At 41.0% G+C, this 20,134-nt stretch overlaps 1 protein-coding gene across 4 annotated transcripts in view; it reads left to right on the forward strand.

The window, feature by feature from the left end:
• The window catches only part of ehbp1 (EH domain binding protein 1), a 389,918-nt gene that overhangs the window by 128,253 nt on the left and 241,531 nt on the right, over positions 1-20,134 (forward strand). For all 4 annotated transcript variants that reach the window (XM_073051179.1, XM_073051180.1, XM_073051181.1 and 1 more), the window contains one exon: positions 18,871-19,138. In XM_073051179.1, coding sequence (XP_072907280.1) covers positions 18,871-19,138 — 268 coding nt within the window. The remainder of the gene's footprint in view (positions 1-18,870; positions 19,139-20,134) is intronic.

Consider the following 20,134-nt stretch of genomic DNA (forward strand, 5'->3'; position numbering starts at 1 on the left):
TATAATTTAATATGTGGCTAAAAAGCTGGTGTAGGAGGGAGGACTTTTGGATCATTGGGCTCTCGTCCACAGAAGGTGGGGCCTGTACAGAAGGGACGGTTTGTAGCTGAACTGGAAGGGGGACTAATATCCTAGCAGGAAGGTTTGTTAATGCTGCATGGTGGGGTTTAAACTAGAGCTGCAGGGGGATGGAAATCAGAGTGCTAGAACAGTTAGTGGAGAGGTTGTGGACGTAGATGTTGGTAAAACCTCAGCCAAAGTTTGGAATCAAAAGGTTGAGCATGGTGAAACTAGTATTCTGAGCTGCCTATGTTTCAATGCAAGAGGTATTGTAGGAAAGGCAGAAAATAGTGCTGAAGATGAGATAGCTGCTTCACAAAAAGAGGCAGCTTGTAATGAAGAGAGGCTGTTGATAGGGCAAAACTGCAGTCACAGGATGAATTACAACGTAAAAGGCAGACAAAATCGAAAAGGGTGAATACAGGACTGAATGTGAATGCATGCAGTATATGGAATAAAGTAGGTGAACTTGTAGCACAGTTACAGATTGGCATGAAAAATGTTGTAGGCATCACTGTATCATGACTGAAAGAAGATTATAAGCTGGGAGCTTACTATCCAAGGATACACATTGTATCAAAAGAACAGGCAGGAAGGCAGAGGGGGTGGCATTGCTCAGTTGGTAAAAAAAATTCAGATCAAATAATTTGAAAGAGTTGACATAAGGTTGGAAGGTGTTGAATCATTGTGGATAGAGCTAAGAAACTGCAAGGGTATACAGACCTGCAAACAGTAGTAAAAATATGGCCTACAGATTAAAATGGAAGATAGAAAATGCATACCAAAATCTTGGGGAATTTCAATATGCAGGAAGATGGGGAAAATCAGGTTGGTGGTGGATTCCAGGAGGGGGTAATTTCTAGACTGTTTACGAGATGACTTTTTAGAGCAGCTTTTGGCTAAGCCCACTATAGGATCAGCTAATTTGGATTGGGAGTTGTGCCATGAACCAGAATAGATTAGAGAGCTAAAGATAAAAGAACTTTTGGGAGCAACTAATAATAATGTGATCGAATTCACCTTGAAATTTGAGAAGGAGAAGCTAAAGTCAGATACATCAGTATTACAGTGGAGTAAAGGCAATTGCGGAGGCGTAAGAGAGGAGTTGGCCAGAATTGATTGGAAAAGAACACTGGCAGGGATGTTACTAGAGCAGCAATGGCTGGAGTTTCTGGAAGCAATTTGGAAGGTGCACGATATATACATCCCAAAGAGGAAGTAGTATTCTAAAGGAAAGATAGACACTTTATTAATCCCAAAGGAAATTACAGTGTCACAGAAGCATTACAGTGCACAGATATACAAATGTACAAATAATAGAAGAGAAGTAAGAAAGAATAAAAAAAAAAGTTACCTGGAACAGTCTTAACAGGAGGAGGTCATCACTTCCCCACCTATAGGCTGACTCATTATAGAGACACTGCTGAGGGTATATATCGCTATTTGAAGCAGCGTAGTTATCTTAGTCTCTTACTAAAAGTGCTCCTCAGTTCAGCCAAGGTGGCATGCAGAGGGTGAGAAACGTTGTCCAGAATTGCTAGGATTTTCCGTAGGGTCCTTTGTTCTACCACAGCTTCCAGCCTGTCCAGTTTAACTCCTATAGCAGAGATTGCCTTTCTAATCAGTTTATTTTGCCTGTTGGCATCATCTGCATTGATGCCATTGCCTCAGCACACCACCACATAGAAGATTGTACTGGTGACAACAGACTGGTAGAACATGCAAACAAGAGGCTTGCATACTCCAGGTCTCCTCAGGGAGTAGAGGTGCCTCTGGCCCTTCTTGTACACAGCCTCTGTGTTGGTGCTTCATTCAAGTCCATCATCCAGGTGCACCCCCCAGATGCTTGTAGGTCCTCAGCACATCCACATCCTCCACAGCAATAGTAACAGGGAGCAGTCAGACTTCATCTTCCTAATGTCCATCACCATCTCCTTTGTCTTACTGATGTTGAACTTGCACCATTTGACAAAGTCCTCCACCAGGGCCCTGTCTTCATCCTCCTGTCCTCCCTTTATACACCCAATAGTTACTGAGTCATCAGAGAATTTCTGCAGATGACATGACTCAGTGTTGTATCTAAACTCCAAGGTATCAAGGGTAAAGAGGAAGGGAGCCAATACAATCCCCCATGGAGCAGCAGTGCTGCTTATAGCCATGTCTGACACACAGCTCTGAAGCTGCACAAACTGTGGTCTGCCAGTCAGGTAGTCCATTATCCAAGATACAATGGGGGTGCCAACCTGCATTGACCAGAGGTTTTCCCCAGCAGTACAGGCTGTATGGTATTGAAGGCACTAGAGAAATCAAAAACAATGATCCTCACAGTGCTGCCCTGCCAAATGGGAGTAGGCTCTGTTCAGCAGGTAGATGACAGTCTCATCGACTTCAATGTGTTCCTGGTAGGCAAACTGCAGGGGATCGACGGCTGATCTGACAAGGGGTAGGAGGTGAGCCAGGACCACCCTCTGTAGGGTTTTCATGATGTGTGAGGTTGGGACCACTGGATGGTAGTTATTCAAGATTTTCAGTTGGCCCTTCTGGGGTACTAGGGAGTTGGTGGAAGGTGGGGGCTGGCGGAGGTGAAGATTGGGGCAATAGCAGTTGGTACGTGGAGGTGTGGATGGTAGGTGCAGGGCAAGGAGGGGATGTAGACAATGGTAGTCTGTTGTTCATCCACTTGTTGAACTGGAGGATGAAGCAGGGAGGTCGCATTGGGTGCCTCGGTACCTGGACAAGTGTGCTGAGGAGGGTGTGAACAACAGGGCAATTGTCAAACCTATTGAAGAATTGGTTTAACTCATTAACCCATTCATGGCTGCATTCCGAGGCTCTATAGCTAGGCTGATTGAAGCCAGTGATGTTCTTCATGCCTCTTCACATCTCCCATGTGCTATTCTGTCCAAGTTTGTTCTCCAGCTCTCGCCTGTATTCCTCTTTAGCTACCTTGATCTACTCCTTTAGCTCCCTCTGTATGTTTCAATTCCGCCCTATCTCCTGATCTAAAGGCTCTCTTTTTGTGGTTGAAAAGAGCCTTTAGATCACTGGTAACCCCATTCAAAATGACATAACCATGGCTAACAAGAGAAGTCAAAGCCAACATAAAAACCAAAGAGAGGGCATACAATAGAGCAAAAATTAGTGGGAAGTTAGAGGATTGGGAAGCTTTTAAAAACCAACAGAAGGCAACTAAAAAGTGATTAAGAAGGTTAAGATGGAATATAAAAGTAAGCTAGCTAATAATATTAAAGAGGATACCAAAAGTTTCTTCAGATACATAAAGTGGAAAAGAGAAGCAAGAGTGTTGGGAAACGATGCAGGAGAGGTAATAATGGGGGGGGGGAGAGAATGAAATAGCGGATGAACTAAGAAAGAATTTTGCATCATTCTTCACTGTGGAAGACACTGGCAGTATGGTGGAAGTTCCAGCTCTCAGGGGATCATGAAGTGTGTGAGAAAGGTCCTTTAGAAACTGAAAGGTCTGAAGGTAGATAAGTCACCTGGAACAGATGGTGTACACCCCAGGGTTCTGAAAGGGGTGGCTGAAGAGATCGTGGAGGCATTAGTAATGATCTTTCAAGAATCACTAGATTCTGGAATGGTTCCGGAAGACTGGAAAATTGCAACTGTTATTCCGTTCTTCAAGAAGGGATGAGAGGCAGAAGAAAAGAAAGTATAGGCCAGTTAGTCTGGCCTCAGTGGTTGTGAAGATGTTGGGGTCAATTCTTAAGGATGAGGTGTCAGGGTACTTGGAGACACATGATAAAATAGGCCATAGTCAGCATGGTTTCCTCAAGGGAAAATCTTGCCTGACAAATCTGTTGGAATTCTTTGAAGAAATATCAAGCAGGGTAGTGAAAGGAGAATTGGTTGATGTTGTGTACTTGGATTTTCAGAAGGCCTTTGACAAGGTGCCACACATGAGGCCGCTTAACAAGCTTATGAGCCCATGATATTACAGGAAAGATTCTAGCATGGATAAAGCAGTGGCTGATTGGCAGGAGGCAAAGAGTGGCAATAAAGGGACCCTTTTCTGACTGGCTACCAGTGACTAGCAGTGTTCTACAGTGGGTCTATTGGGACTGATTCTTTTTACATTATATGTCAATGATTTCAATGATGGTATTGGTAGTTTTGTGCAAAGTTTGCAGATATGAAGATAAGTAGAGGGGTAGGTAGTTTTGAGGAAGTAGAGTGGCTACAGAAGGGCTTAGGTAGGAGAATGGGAAAATAAATGTCAGATGGAATACAGTATCGGGAAGGGTATGGTCTTGCACTTTGGTAGAGGAAATGAAAGGATTGACTATTTTCTAAATGGAGAGAAAAGAAAAGGTATGAAGGGTTATGGGGAGAAGGCAGGAGAGTGGGACTGAGAGGAAAATTGGATCAGCCATGATGAAATGGTGGAGCAGACTGAATGGCCTAATTCTGCTCCTATATCTTATAGTTTTGTTATTGTGTTATAAATGTCCTTGTTGCTGCAGTTCACAGTCGCTACTCTGCAGCACGCATTAAAAACTAAAATATATCATAAATCATTCTTGATCAGGAGGGACCACTACATAGTGATTTTTTTTAAGTGTACATAATGCGGAGTTCTGAGTTAGTCCTCTGTACAAATAGAAATTTTGAATTTCTAAAAGATTGAATTGGCAGGCTTTTGTATCTAACTAAGAGAAGGCTTTGGAATGAGCTGAAGAGATTTTTAAGATAATAAAGGGGTTTGATTTTAGTAACTTGGAGATGAATGCTTCCATTACCAGGAAAGACCAGAATTGAAAGCCATCAATAAAGGTTGCTAAAAATATATTCAACCAGGAATTCCAGTGGAACTTTTTTTTAATCCAGCTAGTTGTCAGAATGCATATCATGCTACCATATGAAGTAGTTCATACAAATAATTTGGAACATTCAAGGGCAAACAGGCTGACTGAATGACCTGTTTCTGTGCTATAAACTCTCTATAATCAATGGAATTACAGAACCTTCTACCTCAGTATAACTTGCAGGAGTGCCTGGAATGTAAAGAAAATTGTTGGCAAAGACTGCATATAACCAGAGGGTAAATACTTGCCTTCCTTTACCTTTTACAATTTCAATTTGATTAGCTTTCATTGGGGGAGAGAAGTATCAAATGCTTTAAATTCTATAAGTCATGTGCCCATTGTTAAAGGAATTAATGGATAGAAAATGGATTCATTGTTCTTAAGTAATGTAATGCAAACTGCTGTTCACTCTTTCACAGTGATTAGAATGTTTTTTAAAAGTTAAAAGAAATAAAGGAAAAGAGAGCATCTATTGAAACTGAACATTTCTTGTTGGTCTTGGCTTTGCTACAGAAAAAAAAGGTGATTGTTTAGAAGGCATCCTATGGGACACAATCACAACAAAATTCCAGTGCTTGCAATCAACACATTTTACATTTTGTGCCCCAAGGCTTCTATCCAACCACAGTACATGCTGTAAACCACTTTCTTGTTCTATCAATGGCATTTGCATTTATTTTATTGGATAAACTTTTGAAATTTGCTCTCTGATTGTGGTTTCTTAAAGATGACATTTCACCTACCATTGACTGTTACAGGATCAAGTCAGAATCAGTATTCAGGTTTATTATCACCAGCATGTGTCGTGAAATTTGTTAACTTAGAAGCAGTAGTTCAATGCAATACATAATACAGAAGAAAAATAAGTAAATCAATTACACTATATGTATATTGAATAAATTAAAAGTCATGTAAAAACAGAAATGATATATTTTTTAAAATGAGGTAGTGTTCACGGGTTCAATGCCTATTTAGGAATCTCTAGAGTTGGCATCTATATTTTGTTGCATAGTTGTAGTCTTGGAAAATGCATCTTTTCTTGGAAAATATGGATCATAAAGCAAGCACGTTGTTGGTTCTTAACAGACAATGCTCTCACATTAACTCTGTCCCAGCTACTTACAGATATTTACTCAGTATCACTGTTAGCCAGAATAATTTAAGCTGAAATAGTATTCGAAAACTATCTTGTCACTATCTTGTCATCGTTTTAGTTACTTTGCAATGAAACTCAGTCATTTAACATTTTTCCAAGAAGCAAATCACATTGCTATGGCACTTACACTTGGAAAGTCTCATCATAGCATTTTATCTAAGTGTAGTCAGATGAAAAAAAATCAACATTTATAGCCAAAGAAAAATAAATTACTAATGGATTATTGCACAAGCTTAATAATCAAGAGATGAGTGTTCCTAAGTCACTAGGATCTGCCATTAGCTGAAAATCTTGTTTATAAAAAAAAAGTCATTGCAAAGAACTCAACTTACCAGTTAATTTGGTTAATTTCATTGTGTGACATAGATGATGCTGATTATTTAAGTTTCTTTATTGCTGTTGTCAAACAAAGAAAAGTGCAGCATAGTACAGTTCCATCAGCCCATGACTTTGTGCTGTTCTTTTAACCTAGATCAATTCAACCACTTCTTCCCACCTAATCTTCCATTTTTCTTTCTTCTATGTGCCTACCTAATAATCCCTTAAGTGTCCCTAATTTATCTGTCTTTACCACCACCCTGGCAAGATGTTCTACACACCCACCATTTTATGTATAAAATAATCTACCTCTGACGTCTCCCTTATACTTTCCTCCAAACACCTTAAAATTACGCCTCCTCATGTTAACCAGTTTTGCCCTGGGAAGAAGTCTCTGTCTGTCCAGTCTATCTTTGCGTCTTACCATCTTGTTAAGCACCTCTCATCCTCCTTAACTTTGAAGAGAAAAGCCCAAGCTCACTCAACCTGTCCTCATCGGACCTGCTCTCTAACTCAGGAGCATCTGTTAAACCTCTTCTGCACCCTCTCTGGGGCTTCCATTTCCCCCCTCTAATGAGGGGACCAGAACTGAACACAATATTCCAAGTGTGGTCAAACCAGAGTATTTTCAGAGCTGCAACATTGCCTTTCAGCTATTGAACTCAATCCTCTAACTAATGAAGGCCAACACACCACACACTTTCTTAACCATCTGATTAACTTACACGTCAACTTTGAGGGCCTGTGGATGTGGACCGCAAGATCCTTCTGTTCCTCCACACAGCTAAGAATCCTACCATTAGCCCTATATTCTGCCTCAAGTTCAGCCTTCTAAAGTGTATTACTTCACACATTTCCAGATTGAATTCCCATCTGCCACTTCTCAGCCTGGTTCTGTGTCCTATCATTGTCCCACTGTAACCTATGACAACCTTCTACACTATTCACAGCACCATCAACCTTTGTGTCATCTGCAAAATTACTAACTCACCCTGCCACTGGATCATCCAAGTCATTTATAAAAATTATGAAGAGTCGGGATCCCAGAACAGATCCCTGTGGAACTCTAATGATTACCGACGTCCAGGCTAAATATGTTGCATCTACTTCCTCCCCCTGCTTTCTGTGGGCAAGCCAATTCTGTATCCTTGTAACCATGTTTCTCTAGCCATGCCTCATGACCTTTCGACTGAGCTGGCCATTGGGAACCTTTCAAACGCCTTACTAAGATCCATATACACTACATCCACTGCTCTACATTCATCAATTTGTTTTTATTGCTTCTTAAAAAATTCAAATAGGCTCATGAGGCTTGAGCTATCACTCACAAAGCAGTGCTGACTGTTTCTCCAAATGCTTGTCAATCTTGTCTCTATAAGAATCTTTTGTAATACCTTGCCCATCTCTTGCATGAGACTCACTGTTCTGTAATTTCCAGGATTATCCTTACTACCTTTCTTGAGCAAAAGAATATTTGCAACCCTCCAATCTTATGGTGCTACTCCTGTGGCCAGTGAGGACACAAAGATCATTGCCAAAGGCACAACAATCTCTTCCCTTGCCTCATGTAGCAACCTAGCGTATATTTCACCCAACCCTGGGGATATACCAGCACATCCTCTTTCTTAACATCAACATGTTCCAGGATATTAGACTGCTTTACACAGCCCTCACATTTACCAAGGTCCCTCTCAATGGTGAAAAATATTCATGAAGGACTTTCTCCGACTCTAGAGACATATTTACACTTTTATCCTGATTAGTCCTACCCTCATTCTAGTCATCCTCCTGTCCATCACATACGTGTAGAAAGCCTTGGGGTTCTCCTTAATCCTACTCACCAAGGTGTTCGTTTGTTCCCTTCCAGCTCTCCTAAGTCCATTCTTAAGCTCCTTCCTGGCTACCTTGTAACTCTCAAGAACCTTGTCTGATCCTTGCTTCCTGAACCTTGAGCATGCTTCCTTCCTTCCTCTTTTTGACTTAGTGCTTCACGTATCTTGTCAACCATATTCCTTCACCTAACCATCTTTTCCCTGCCTCATTGGGACAAACATCCAGAATCCCATTCAGGTGCTCTCTAAACAACCTCTACACTTCCATTGTGCATTTCTCTGAGTACATATGTTCCCAATTTACATGCCCAAATTCCTGCTTAGTAGCATCACAATTTGCCCTCCCTATATTAAATACTTTCCCATATTGTCTGCTCGTAACTTGTCCAAGGCTATGATAAAAATCAGGGAGTTGCGGTTACTATCTCCAAAATGTTCACCCACCACTAAATTGCCTGGTACCAGATCCAGTGTGGCCTCCCCTCTAGTTAGCCTGTCCACATATTATGTCAGGAATCCATCCTGGATACTCCTAACAAATTGCACCCCTCTCCCATCTATGGTACACCTTTTGCCAGTCAATAGTAGGGAAGTTGAAGTTCCCCCATGATGAAAACTATGTAAGTTTTGCAGCTTTTCAAAATTTGCCTCCTGATCTGCACTTCAGTGTCTCTGTTGCTGTTGAGTGGGTGTCTAGAGACTACTACCAGTAGAATGCTTGTTCCCTTCCTCTTTCTGACCTGCACCTTCACTGACTCAGTACTCAATCCCACCATGACATTCTCCCTTTCTGTAGCTGTGATTGTCCCTCATTAGCAATGATACTCCCCCACCTCTTTTCCCTCCCTTTCTATCCATTTTCAAACATTTAAATCCTGGAACATCCATTAGCCATTCTCTGTAAAGCTACAACATCATAGTACATGCAACATCATAGTTCCATGTACTGATCCATGCTCTCAGGCTACTTCCACACTTACACCGGATAAATCCGTAACCGAAGCTTTTTCTCTTTGTTTTTACCCTCCATCCACACTAAAACGGTGTTTTCGTCCCCCGAAACCAGAGCTTTTCAGAAACACTCTCCAGGGTGTGTAATTTTGAAGACGCTGCTTGGGCAGATCAGTGTGGACGGGGTAACCGGAGAAATCTGAAAACACCGTAATGACAGATGGTGACGGCAGTGCGCCATTTCATTGTTTTCTTGAACGCAACTTAATTTCAGAACAGACGGCAACGAGACTGAAGCTAGAAGAGTTAGAAATGTACTCACCAAATACTTTGACCCATAACTTACTGAATAAATAAGTATACTCACTGTGCCCTGTTTTCTGTCCTTGCTTGTATGAAGGTGATTTACCTATTTATACAAGTACTTCTCTGACAATAGATGTGTAATAGATGTCATTCTCTGACAATGTAACATTGTATGGAAATACAAGATAATACTGATGCAGACATGTTTTATACATTTAAAAAGGTGCTTTATTAATGCAACAGAGTTTGTCAGTATTTCAATGTTCGTCGTCAGCTGGGTCATACTCTCCGTGAACTCCCTGTCGGTTGCCTCCATACACTCCAGTATTTGTTCATTTTTAGTTTTAAGTCCTCCTGCATGAGAGCCAACAATTTCCCGTCGTTTAAGTTTTTCTAGTCTGTAACTGAACAAACACGCACCTTCTTTCACAGCAAGATCTGACACCAAACATATTGCTTGTTTTTGGTAGATGTGCCCTGCACATGCGCAGTAGGAGGAGATTCGCCAAAATATCTGTTTCAATGTGGACAGAGATTTTTTAAAATGTCTAGTGTGGATGCCTATCATTTTTACGCGAAACTGGCGTTTTCAAAATTATCCGGTCTAGTGTGGACGTAGCCTAAGTTCATCACCTTGTTCTTGCATGAAAATAGACCCATTTCAACCCATCTAACTGATTGCAATTACGTCCTATCCACTGTTTATTCTTTCTCATTGTCTCTCTACACTCTGCATCTACCTGTACACCAACTGGCCAATCCTCTGACCTATCACTCTGGTTTCCACCCACCTGCCAATCTAGTTTAAACCCTCCCCAATAGCTCCAGCAAATCTTCTTGCAAGGGTATTTGGTTTGCATCAAATTCGGATGGAACCTGTACCTTGATACAGGTCACACCTCCCCAGAAGAGATCCTAATGATTCACAAATCTGAATCTCTGTCCCTGCACCAATTCTTCCACCACACGTTCAATTACCTTTTTGTGTTATTCTTATCCTCTGGCATGTGGCACAGCAGCAATTACAAGATTAGTATTCTTAAATTCCTGCTTTTCAGCTTTTTACCTAGCTCCCTATACAGCATTCTCTCTCCAGGACCTCAATCCTTTTCCTACTTGGTGTTGTTGGTACCAATATGTGCTACAAATTCTGCCTGCTCAACCTCTCCCTAGCAATCAGGGAGTCTCTTTCATGTCCACAGAATCTCCTGTCTGTTCGCCTAAGATTGAATCCCCTATCACTGTTGATTGCTTCCTCTTTCCTTCTGAGCCACAGAGCCAGATTAGCTACCAGAGCCCTGGTCTGTGCCAGTGTTATTCAAAGCAGTATGCTTGTTATTGAGGGTAACGGCCACAATGGTATTCTGCATTCTCTGTCTATTCCTTTTCCCTCTCCTGACAACTACTCAGCCATCTGCCTCCTGCAACTTATTTGCGTACCTTCCTGTAGCTTCTCATTATCCTGAATGAACAGAAGGGAAAGGGAACTTAGTGGATGACCTAACACAGTGTAGAAGGAGCAGTGCCCAGATGCATTTCTTGCAGATGTAGCAATCAGGGAGACTGGAGGTCTCCTTGCTCTCCCAGATTGCTTGCTACTCTAGCTAGGCATGAATAAACTAAGAGAAACCTGACAGGAACCTTGCCCTAACCTCAATTTTTCTCACTGAAGCCCTTTGAGCCAAAGCCTAAGTCCCAACTCTAACCTATCTCATTCACACCATGGCTGCTCTCACAATGGCTGGCCAGTTTAAACTTATTTTATTCACCCTTGCCGAGTGCCCAATAACCCAGACGATCTCAAGCTCTACAGAAAAGCTTGACAAACCCTACTGTTTTATAAAACTGGCATTTTGCTCTCAATCAGTAACTGTCCTGTGATCTCAACTTCCTCAGAAAGTTCCAGCAGGCCCCACTCACTTTTTAAATCTGATGTTTACTCTCCACTAGTGAAGTACAAAGTTATGCTTCCTGAGGTTTCAATTTGAATCCAGAACAAATAATAGGTCAATTGTTCTTGCAGGACATAATTCCAGATTACTCAGCATGCAACATCATGCTTTGGCTCAGGCATTTTGAATGCATGCTTCTGCAGCTGCCTTCCCTGTTAAGCGCAGAAGGAGAATTTTTGAAACGCTGATGCCTAGCTCAGAATCAGGTTTATTATCACCAGTTGGATTATGTGAGATATGTGGTTTTGCGAATACAACTAGCATATACTGCAAAAGTAAATAAATAGTGCAAAAATAAAAGACAATAACAAAGTAGTGTGTATGGCTTCATGGACCATTCAGAAATCTGATGGCAGACAGAAATTGTTTCTGAATTGACAAGTGTGGTCTTCATGCTCCTGTAGTACCTCCTGGATAGCAGTGACAAGATGTGGGCAGTCCTTGAATGGTGAGAGTTCCTAGTGATGGATGCCACCTTCTAGAAGCACTGCCTCTTGAAGATATCCTCATTGGTGGGGAGAGTTGTGCCTTTGATGAGAGTGGATAAATCTACAACAGTCTGCAGCCTCTTGTGATTGTGCATTGGAGCCTCCACACCATACTATGATGCAACCAGTCAAAATGGTCTCCACTGTACATCTGTAGAAATCTGTAAGAGTATTTAGTAATGTACCAAATCTCTTTTAACTCCTATTGAAGTAGAGGCACTTGAATTCCTTTTCCATGATTGCATCATTGTTCTGGGTTTAGGATCGATCCTCTGAGATGTTGAGGCACAAAAACTGCTCTCAAACCTTGCATCCAGCCGATTCCAGAATATTTTCTATACTTACTTGTGTTATTCTCAAACCCACAGATATGGTATCCTGTCAGTGGCTACCCACCAAGCCCCAATTTCACTTGCAGTTCTTGCATTTATGAAACTTGCAGAGAACGATCCAACAGAGAAACAGACCCACCAACTCCAGGGTGATCATCAACTACCCATTGACACTAATCCCACTTTATTCTTCCTGCATCCCCATCGACTCCCTCGTATTGTATGACCTTGCCACACACCTACATTTACCAACCTACATATCTTTGGGATGTGGAAGGAAACTGGGGCTTCCTGAAACTGAGGAAGCACCAGGGGTAAACCCACATGATCACAGGGAACATGCAAACTCCACACAGACAGTGCCTAAGGTCAGGATTGAACCTGGGGTCTCTGGTATTGTGAGTCATTGTCTCTGTCTTCTGTGCCACTGTGCTGCTCATTGTAGATCTCATTCTATACAAGACTGCTTTGCCTGTACCACTCAAAAAGATGGTTAATTCCTGTGTCAGCTGCATTGACTGTCTGAGCTTCCTCTGTTCTTGCACTGTGGGAGCCCGAAATACTTAACACCACGCAGCTTTGCAACAGCTTTCAACTCACTATATTGCTTCCTCACTCTTTGCAACTTTTTCCCCCTCTCCTCACCCTCCCCTCCCCCTCCTTCAGTAAACCTTTAGTCACTTATCTAAAAATGTCTTCCCTTAGCTTTGTGTCAATTTTTATTTGATTTACTCTCTACTGAACTGCCTTGGCACATTTTCCTTCATTAGCCACATCAGAATCCATAAAACCAGAATGGAAGGCAAGTCATCCTTGATCCCAGGGAGCTGCCAAAGAAGAAGAAATGCACTATCAAGGAGGAGTTGTTGTAATTTTGTATGGTGTAATTACAGGTATCTTGCCACAAGATGGAGCCTTTGTATGAGTTTTCTCTTTCCAGCTTGAATTATGAGACAACCCCAAGAGAGATATACTTTATTGATCCCAAAGGAAACTACAATGTTTTATATATATATATCAGAAGAGAAGTCGAAAGAATAAAAATTAAGTTGCCACAGTCTAACAGGAGGGGGTGGGGGTGGTCATCACTTCCCTGGCTATTGGTTGACTCGTTATAAAGCCTAATGGCGGAGGGTAAGAATAACCTCATATAATGCTCTTTGGAGCAGCACAGTTGTCTTAGTTTGTTACTAAAAGTGCTCCTTTGTTCAGCCAAGGTGACATGCAGGTGGTGAGATACATTGTCTAGAGTTACCAGTATTTTCCATGTGGTTCTTTTTTCTACTACAGCTTCCAGTGTGTTCGGTTTGACTCGTATAACAGAGCCAGACTGTCTGATCAGTTTATTGAGCCTGTTGGCATCATTCATGTTGATGCCATTGCCCTGGCACACTGCCACATAGAAGATACTGCAAACATCTAGTAGTTCACACAATATGTGTAGTTAACCTTTTGGACATGGATACTTCAATGCCAGTCTTAATGATCTCTAACCATTTTCCGTTCTTCTGACCAATTTTTAAGTTCCATTTTTAGTATATATGCTGAAGTTATCTAATTATATCCAGATCTATTTGTAGCCTATTGAAACACAACCCAACAGCACCATCCGTATTCAGTGTTACTGGATCTTGGTCTCAGACTTGATTCCTTACTTCATGTTTTATTGTCCCGTCACCTGTCTCTACACCCACCCAGGCTCTGAATGACAAATTCTGCCTTGTAACATGATTTTTCTTCCCCAACATTTTTCATGACTGCATCAATCCCATATTGATCTGTAGCTCTGCTCTAAGTGTCTTCATTTAATACTGGATTCCCAGCATTAATCAGTTTAATGGGGTTAGAAACAGACAAAGTTGATACATTGAACAGATATGTAGTGTTAACCTTGAATTATTCAAACAAACTAAACATGTTTTCCACATCAGCAGTCCTGAGTGGCTTTTACTTTTAATTTGTTTCCCATGATGTTTCAAATAGTGCAACAAACGTTTCGAGGAAGCAATTTACTAACTATTGTCAATAAAACAATGTACTTTTTGTCTGAAATGTATATCCCACAAATTCATAGAATATAGAATAGAATTGCACAGGAACAGGCCCTTCAGCCCACAATATGTCTGTCAACCATAACTAACTAACTAATTCCATTTGCCTGCACATGGTCTGTACTGCTCCATTCCCTATCCATGTTTGTGCATGTCTAAACATCTCTTAAATGTTGCTGTCAAATCTGCTTCTGCTATTTCCCCTGGCAGTGCATTCCAGTCACCTACCAATCTGTATAAAAGAAAAACACGCCTTGTAAATCTTTCCCTCTCTCACCTTAAAGGTCTAGTATTTGACAGTTACAACCTTGGGAAAATGATTCTGACTTTCTACCTTGTCTTTGTCCCTCATTATTTGATATATTTCTATCAGGTCGCTCTTAAGCCTCTGATGCTGCAGGGAAAACAATCCAGTTTTGTCCAACCTCTTTTTCTCATCCAGCTTTTTCCAGCCTCTCTTGCTCATTTGCTCTAATCCATAAAGGGTGTAATAGGATAGATAATAATCTCTTTCTGAGAACAGGAGTATCAAGGGAGCACAGATTTAAGATGAGAAGGCAATTGGTTATTATTGTCACGTGTACCGAGATATGGTACATGGGTCCGGGCAGGATATACCCAGGTTACTACAGGAAGTGAGCAAAGGGTTTGCTGGGGTGTTGACAATAATGTGTGTGTCCTCCCTGGCCACAGGAATAGTGCCAGAGGATTGAAGGGTGGTGATGGCAAATGTTTTTCCAATGTTTAAGAACAGCAATGAGGACAATAAACCATTAGGATACCATAGCAGCAGAATTAGGCCATCGAGTCTGCTCACCACTTGATCACGGCTGATTTATTATCCCTCTTAACCCCATTCGCCTGCTTTTTCCCTGTAATTTCTGATGCCCTTACTACTCAATGTTACTGATCTATGTTACATGCTGGGCAATGGTTTGCCTAAGACATAAAGCATGCTGGGCACTACTTAACAGAGAACACCACTTACAGTGCATTACAAGCTGGATACTAGTTTATGGGGGGGAGGGGGCAGAAAGTGTTTTGTACACTGGGTACTAGTCTACAGGAGACGGTCAGTGTTTTAAATGGTGGGTATTAGTTTAAAGGGGACAGAGAGTGTGTTATATGCGGGACACTAGTTTATAGGGAAAAGACATTTTCAACAGTCCTTCTACTATTCCAGAGATGTAGATTCAAAATTCCAGAGATTCAAATCCCTCTGCGAGCAATTCTTGTGCATCAGGAAGGCAAATGGAATGTTAGCCTTCATTGCTAGAAGGATTGAGTTTAGGTGTAGGAAGGTAATGCTGCAACTGTACAGGGTATTGGTGAGGTCACACTCAAGAGTATTGCATGCATTTCTGGTCTCTTTATTTGAGGAAAGACCTACTGACTTTAGAAACAGTGCAGAGAGGTTCACCTGGTTGATTCCAGTAATGAAGGGATTAGCCTTTGAGGAGAGATTGAGTTGCTTGGATCTAAACTTGCTAGAATTCAGAAGAATGAGAGGGGACCTTAGAGAAACATGTTAAATTATGAAAGCAGTAGGTAAGATAGAAGTAGAAAAGATCTTTTCAGGGAATTATATCCCAGGAAATATTATTATAGTCCTGTGAGTCTTGTGTCAGTGGAGAGAAAATTAATGAGGATTCTTAGAGACAGGATTCATGATGATTTTGAGAAGCACAATCTTATTGGGGATAGTCATCATGGCTTTGTGAGGGGAAAGTTGTGCCTCATGATCTTGATTGACTTTTTTGAGGAAGTGACTAAACAAATGATGAAGGAAGAGTGGTAAATGTGGCATATATGAATTTTAGGAAGGCATTGGGTAAGGCTCCCTATGGTTGGCTCAGTCAGAAAGTCAGGAGGCAGAGGATCCAGAGAAACTTGGCTGCATGGATTTGGAATTGACTTGCCCATGGAAGGCATAGGGTGGTAGTAGATGAAGCATATTCTGCCTGGAGGTTGGCACTAGTGGTGTTCTGTGAGGATCTGTTCTGGGACCCCTGCTCTTGGTGATTTTTATAAATGATTTGGATGAGGAAGTGGAAGGTTTGCAGATAACATGAAGGTTGATGGAGTTATGTATCATGTAGAAGGTTGGTGTAGATTACAATGAGATATAGACAGGCTGCAGAACTGGGTGGAAAAGTGGCAGATGGAGTTCAATCTGGAAAACTGTAAAGTGATACACGTTGAAAGATCAAATTTGAAGGCACAGTTCAAGATTAATGGCAAGATTCTTAGGAGTGTAGAGGACCGGAGGAATATTACTGTCCAAGTCCATTGATCCCTCAAAGTTGCAGCACAGGTTGATAGGGTGGTTAAGAAGGCAATTTGTGTGTTGTCCTTTATTAGTTGTGGGATTGAGTTAAAAAACTAACGCTTTATAAAAATATGGTTGGATCATACTTTGAGTACCGTGTTTAGTTCTGGTTGCTCATTATTGGAAGGTTATGGAAGCTTTGGTGAGGGTGTCAAGGAGATTTATCAGGTTGCTGCTTTGATTATAGAGCGTGCTGTGTAAGTAAAGGTTTTGCGAGCTTGGACTTTTCTCTGGAGTAGAGGAGGATGAGAAGTGACTTAAAAGAGGTTTATAAGATTACAAGAGGCATAGATGGGGAGAATAGCCAGCACCCCTTTTCAGGGTGGCAATGACCAATACCATTTAAAGTGAGTGGAGGAAAGTTTAGGGAAGATGTCAGAGATAGTTTTTATTTTACACAGGGAGTGGTAGGTGTCTGGAATGCACTACTGTGGGTGGTGGTGGAGGCTGATAAAACAGGGTATTTAAGAAACTCTTGGGCATGCACATAGATGTAAGAAAAATGGAAGATTATGGGCAAGGTTACATTGATCATGGAGTAGGTTTATAGAGTAGGTTTGGGGTGCTTGGGTAGTGTAGCAGTTAGTGTGACACAAGTACAGCTTGGGGTATTGGAGTGTAGACTTCAATCCAGGAGTCCTCTGCAAGAAAGTTTGTTCATTCTTCCTGTGTGGTCCACTTTCCTCCTCAAGTCCAAAGACTGTGGTTAAGTTAGTAGTAATTGGTCACTGTAAATTGTCATGTCATTAAACCATAAGATCATAGGATATCAGAGCAGAATTAGGCCATTTGGCCCATTGAGTCTGCTCCGCCATTACATCATGGCTGATCCAATTTTCCTCTCAGCCCCAATCTCCTGCCTTCTCCCCATATCCCTTCATGCCTTGACCAAACAAGAATCTATCAACCTCTGCCTTAAATATACCCAATGACTTGACCTCCACAGCTGCCTATGGCAAAGAATTCCACAGATTCACCACTCTCTGGATAAAGAAATTCCTCCTCGTCTCCATTCTAAAAGGGTACCCCTCTATTCTGAGGCTGTGTCCTCTGGTCTTATACTCTCTCACTAAAGGAAACATCTTCTTCACATCCATTCTATCAAGGCATTTCATCATTCGATAGGTTTCAATGAGATCACCCTCATTCTTGTGAATTCTAGTGAATACAGGCCCAGAGCCATCAAACGCTCTTCATATGACAAGCAATTCAATCCTGGAATCGTTTTCGTGAACCTCCTTTGAACCCTCTCCTGTTTTAGAACATCCTTTTTAAGATTAAGGGGCCCAAGACTGCTCACAATACCCCAAGTGAGGTGCTTTATAAAGTCTCAACATTACATCCTTGCTCTTATATTCTAATCTTCTTGAAATTAATGCTAACATTGCATTTGCCTTCCTCACCACAGACTCAACCTGCAAATTAACATTTAGGGAATCCTGCACAAGGACTTCCAAGTCCCTTTGCACTTCAGATATTTTAACTTTCGCTCCATTTAGAAAACAGTCAATCCTTTCATTTCTTCTGCCAAAGTGCATGACCATACACTTCCTGACATTGTATTCTATCTGTCATTTCTTTGCCCATTCTCCTGATCTATCCAAGTCCTTCTGTCGCCTCTCTACTTCCTCAAACTACACCTATCTTCATATCATCTGCAAACTTTGCAACAAAGCCATCAATTCCATCATCCAAATCATTGACGTATAACGTAAAAAGAATCGATCCCATACAGACCCCTGTGGAACACCACTAGTCACCCTCAGCTAACCAGAGAAGTCTCCCTTTATTGCCACTCTTTACTTCCTGCCAATCAGCCACTACTTTATCCATGCTAGAATCTTTCCTGTAATACCATGGGCTCATAGCGTCATGTGTAATACCATAGCCTTGTCAAAGGTCTTTTGAAAGGCTATAGTTAAATAAGTGAGTTGCTGGGCGGTGCAGCAGGGTAATTAGGGTGATGTGGAAATGGTGGATAGGTGGAGCTGAGCCAACGGTCTGATCCGCCATGATGCTATTGAATGGTGGAGCAAGCTCAACAGCTCAGATGGCTTACTCCAACCAACTCCAATTTCTTATGTTCTTATGTACTTTACAGCAATAATTGTAATGCTGTAAAGTCTTTTCAAGCCTTTGGTTGTAAGTGTTGCTTCTACTTGATAAGTGAAATGATCTCAGTTCACAGGGATTGTGTTTTGCATATATATTTTATTAATTTTTGAAGTCCTTTGCTTCAAATTTAAAATTTTAATATTTTTATTCACAGACAGAAACATTGGAACATCATCTACTGAAAGACCAGAAGGATTCTTGTTTGATAATGACCCTAATAACCCTTTTAATGAACAAGAGTATGATAACTTGCTCAATCCATTTGATGACGTGAATGATCCTCAGCATGACAGGATTCTTGAAAACAGGGCAGAACAGACTGAACCACCAAAACCTGCAAAAAGACAGAATGTCAAACCAGTGGACATGAGCAAGTACCTCTATGCTGAAACAACCAGACCAGAGGAGGAGGAATTAGATGAGTATGTTATTAAAATAGTCCGACATTAGATTAGAATCACTTTGGTACTTAAATGGCTTGCAGAATCATATCTAAAAACTTATGGGTGACATTTCTTGGATACACCTAAACATTCAATGATGCTGAAAAAGATCATTACCTGTTTGTTCGCCTATGTAAGCTAAGTTTAATAGGTATTAAAAATCATATAGTCGGGGCATCCAATTTCATGCACCTTAGTTTAGTCAATTAAGTTTCCAGTACATTTCTTCTATAAAATGCATCAAAGGAGACGGTTGCATGAATAAATACTGCAGTTAAGATATCTATTTATTTATTTACATTTCACCTAATGTTTGGTCTCTTCGTAGTTCTGTTCAGCTTAGTAGGGGAACAGGCAAACTACAGATTTCGCTGCATCCTTGGTGCTAATTTGACTCTGTCCTTAGAGATATCTTTTCTCAATGATGTTTCCATATTCTGGAGCATCTGTTTTTTGACAGATAATTTAAAATCTTCAGAAGTCTGCTCTGCAGCATTTTATGAAAGAAGTTTAGATTTTAAGGGTGTTGGATTGCCAAGTTTACCACTATGGAATGACCAGTTTAAGTACTAGGTTTAACTGAATTAATGCCTGTTTGTATATTGAGCTGTTATTTTGCTTTATGTGGCAGGTTATTATTTTTCTTCAGCATCAGCAAAATGAGGTAAATAAAAGTTGTGATCCAATGTCAAAGTGCTTTAGCAAAAGGAAGCATGACCCCCTCTCCCCTCCGTTGTTGCTTTCACTTGCAAGGTACCAATCAGGCCTTTCAAGTAAAAAGGGGAAACACATTTGTTTTAGAACAATGTGCATGAAATTATGTGAACATTAATGATAGCATTTAGCTTTCTCGCTAACAGTGTTAGCACTTATTGTCTAAAAAATAATGGATTTAATCATTTTATTTTTCATTGATAAACTTGGTTGTTGGGTTCATGATTACAAGACATCGCAGATATTAAAGACAGTAGTGTG

The sequence above is a fragment of the Hemitrygon akajei genome, chromosome 7, assembly GCF_048418815.1.
Source record: "Hemitrygon akajei chromosome 7, sHemAka1.3, whole genome shotgun sequence".
In the NCBI taxonomy this organism is placed as follows: Eukaryota; Metazoa; Chordata; class Chondrichthyes; order Myliobatiformes; family Dasyatidae; genus Hemitrygon; species Hemitrygon akajei.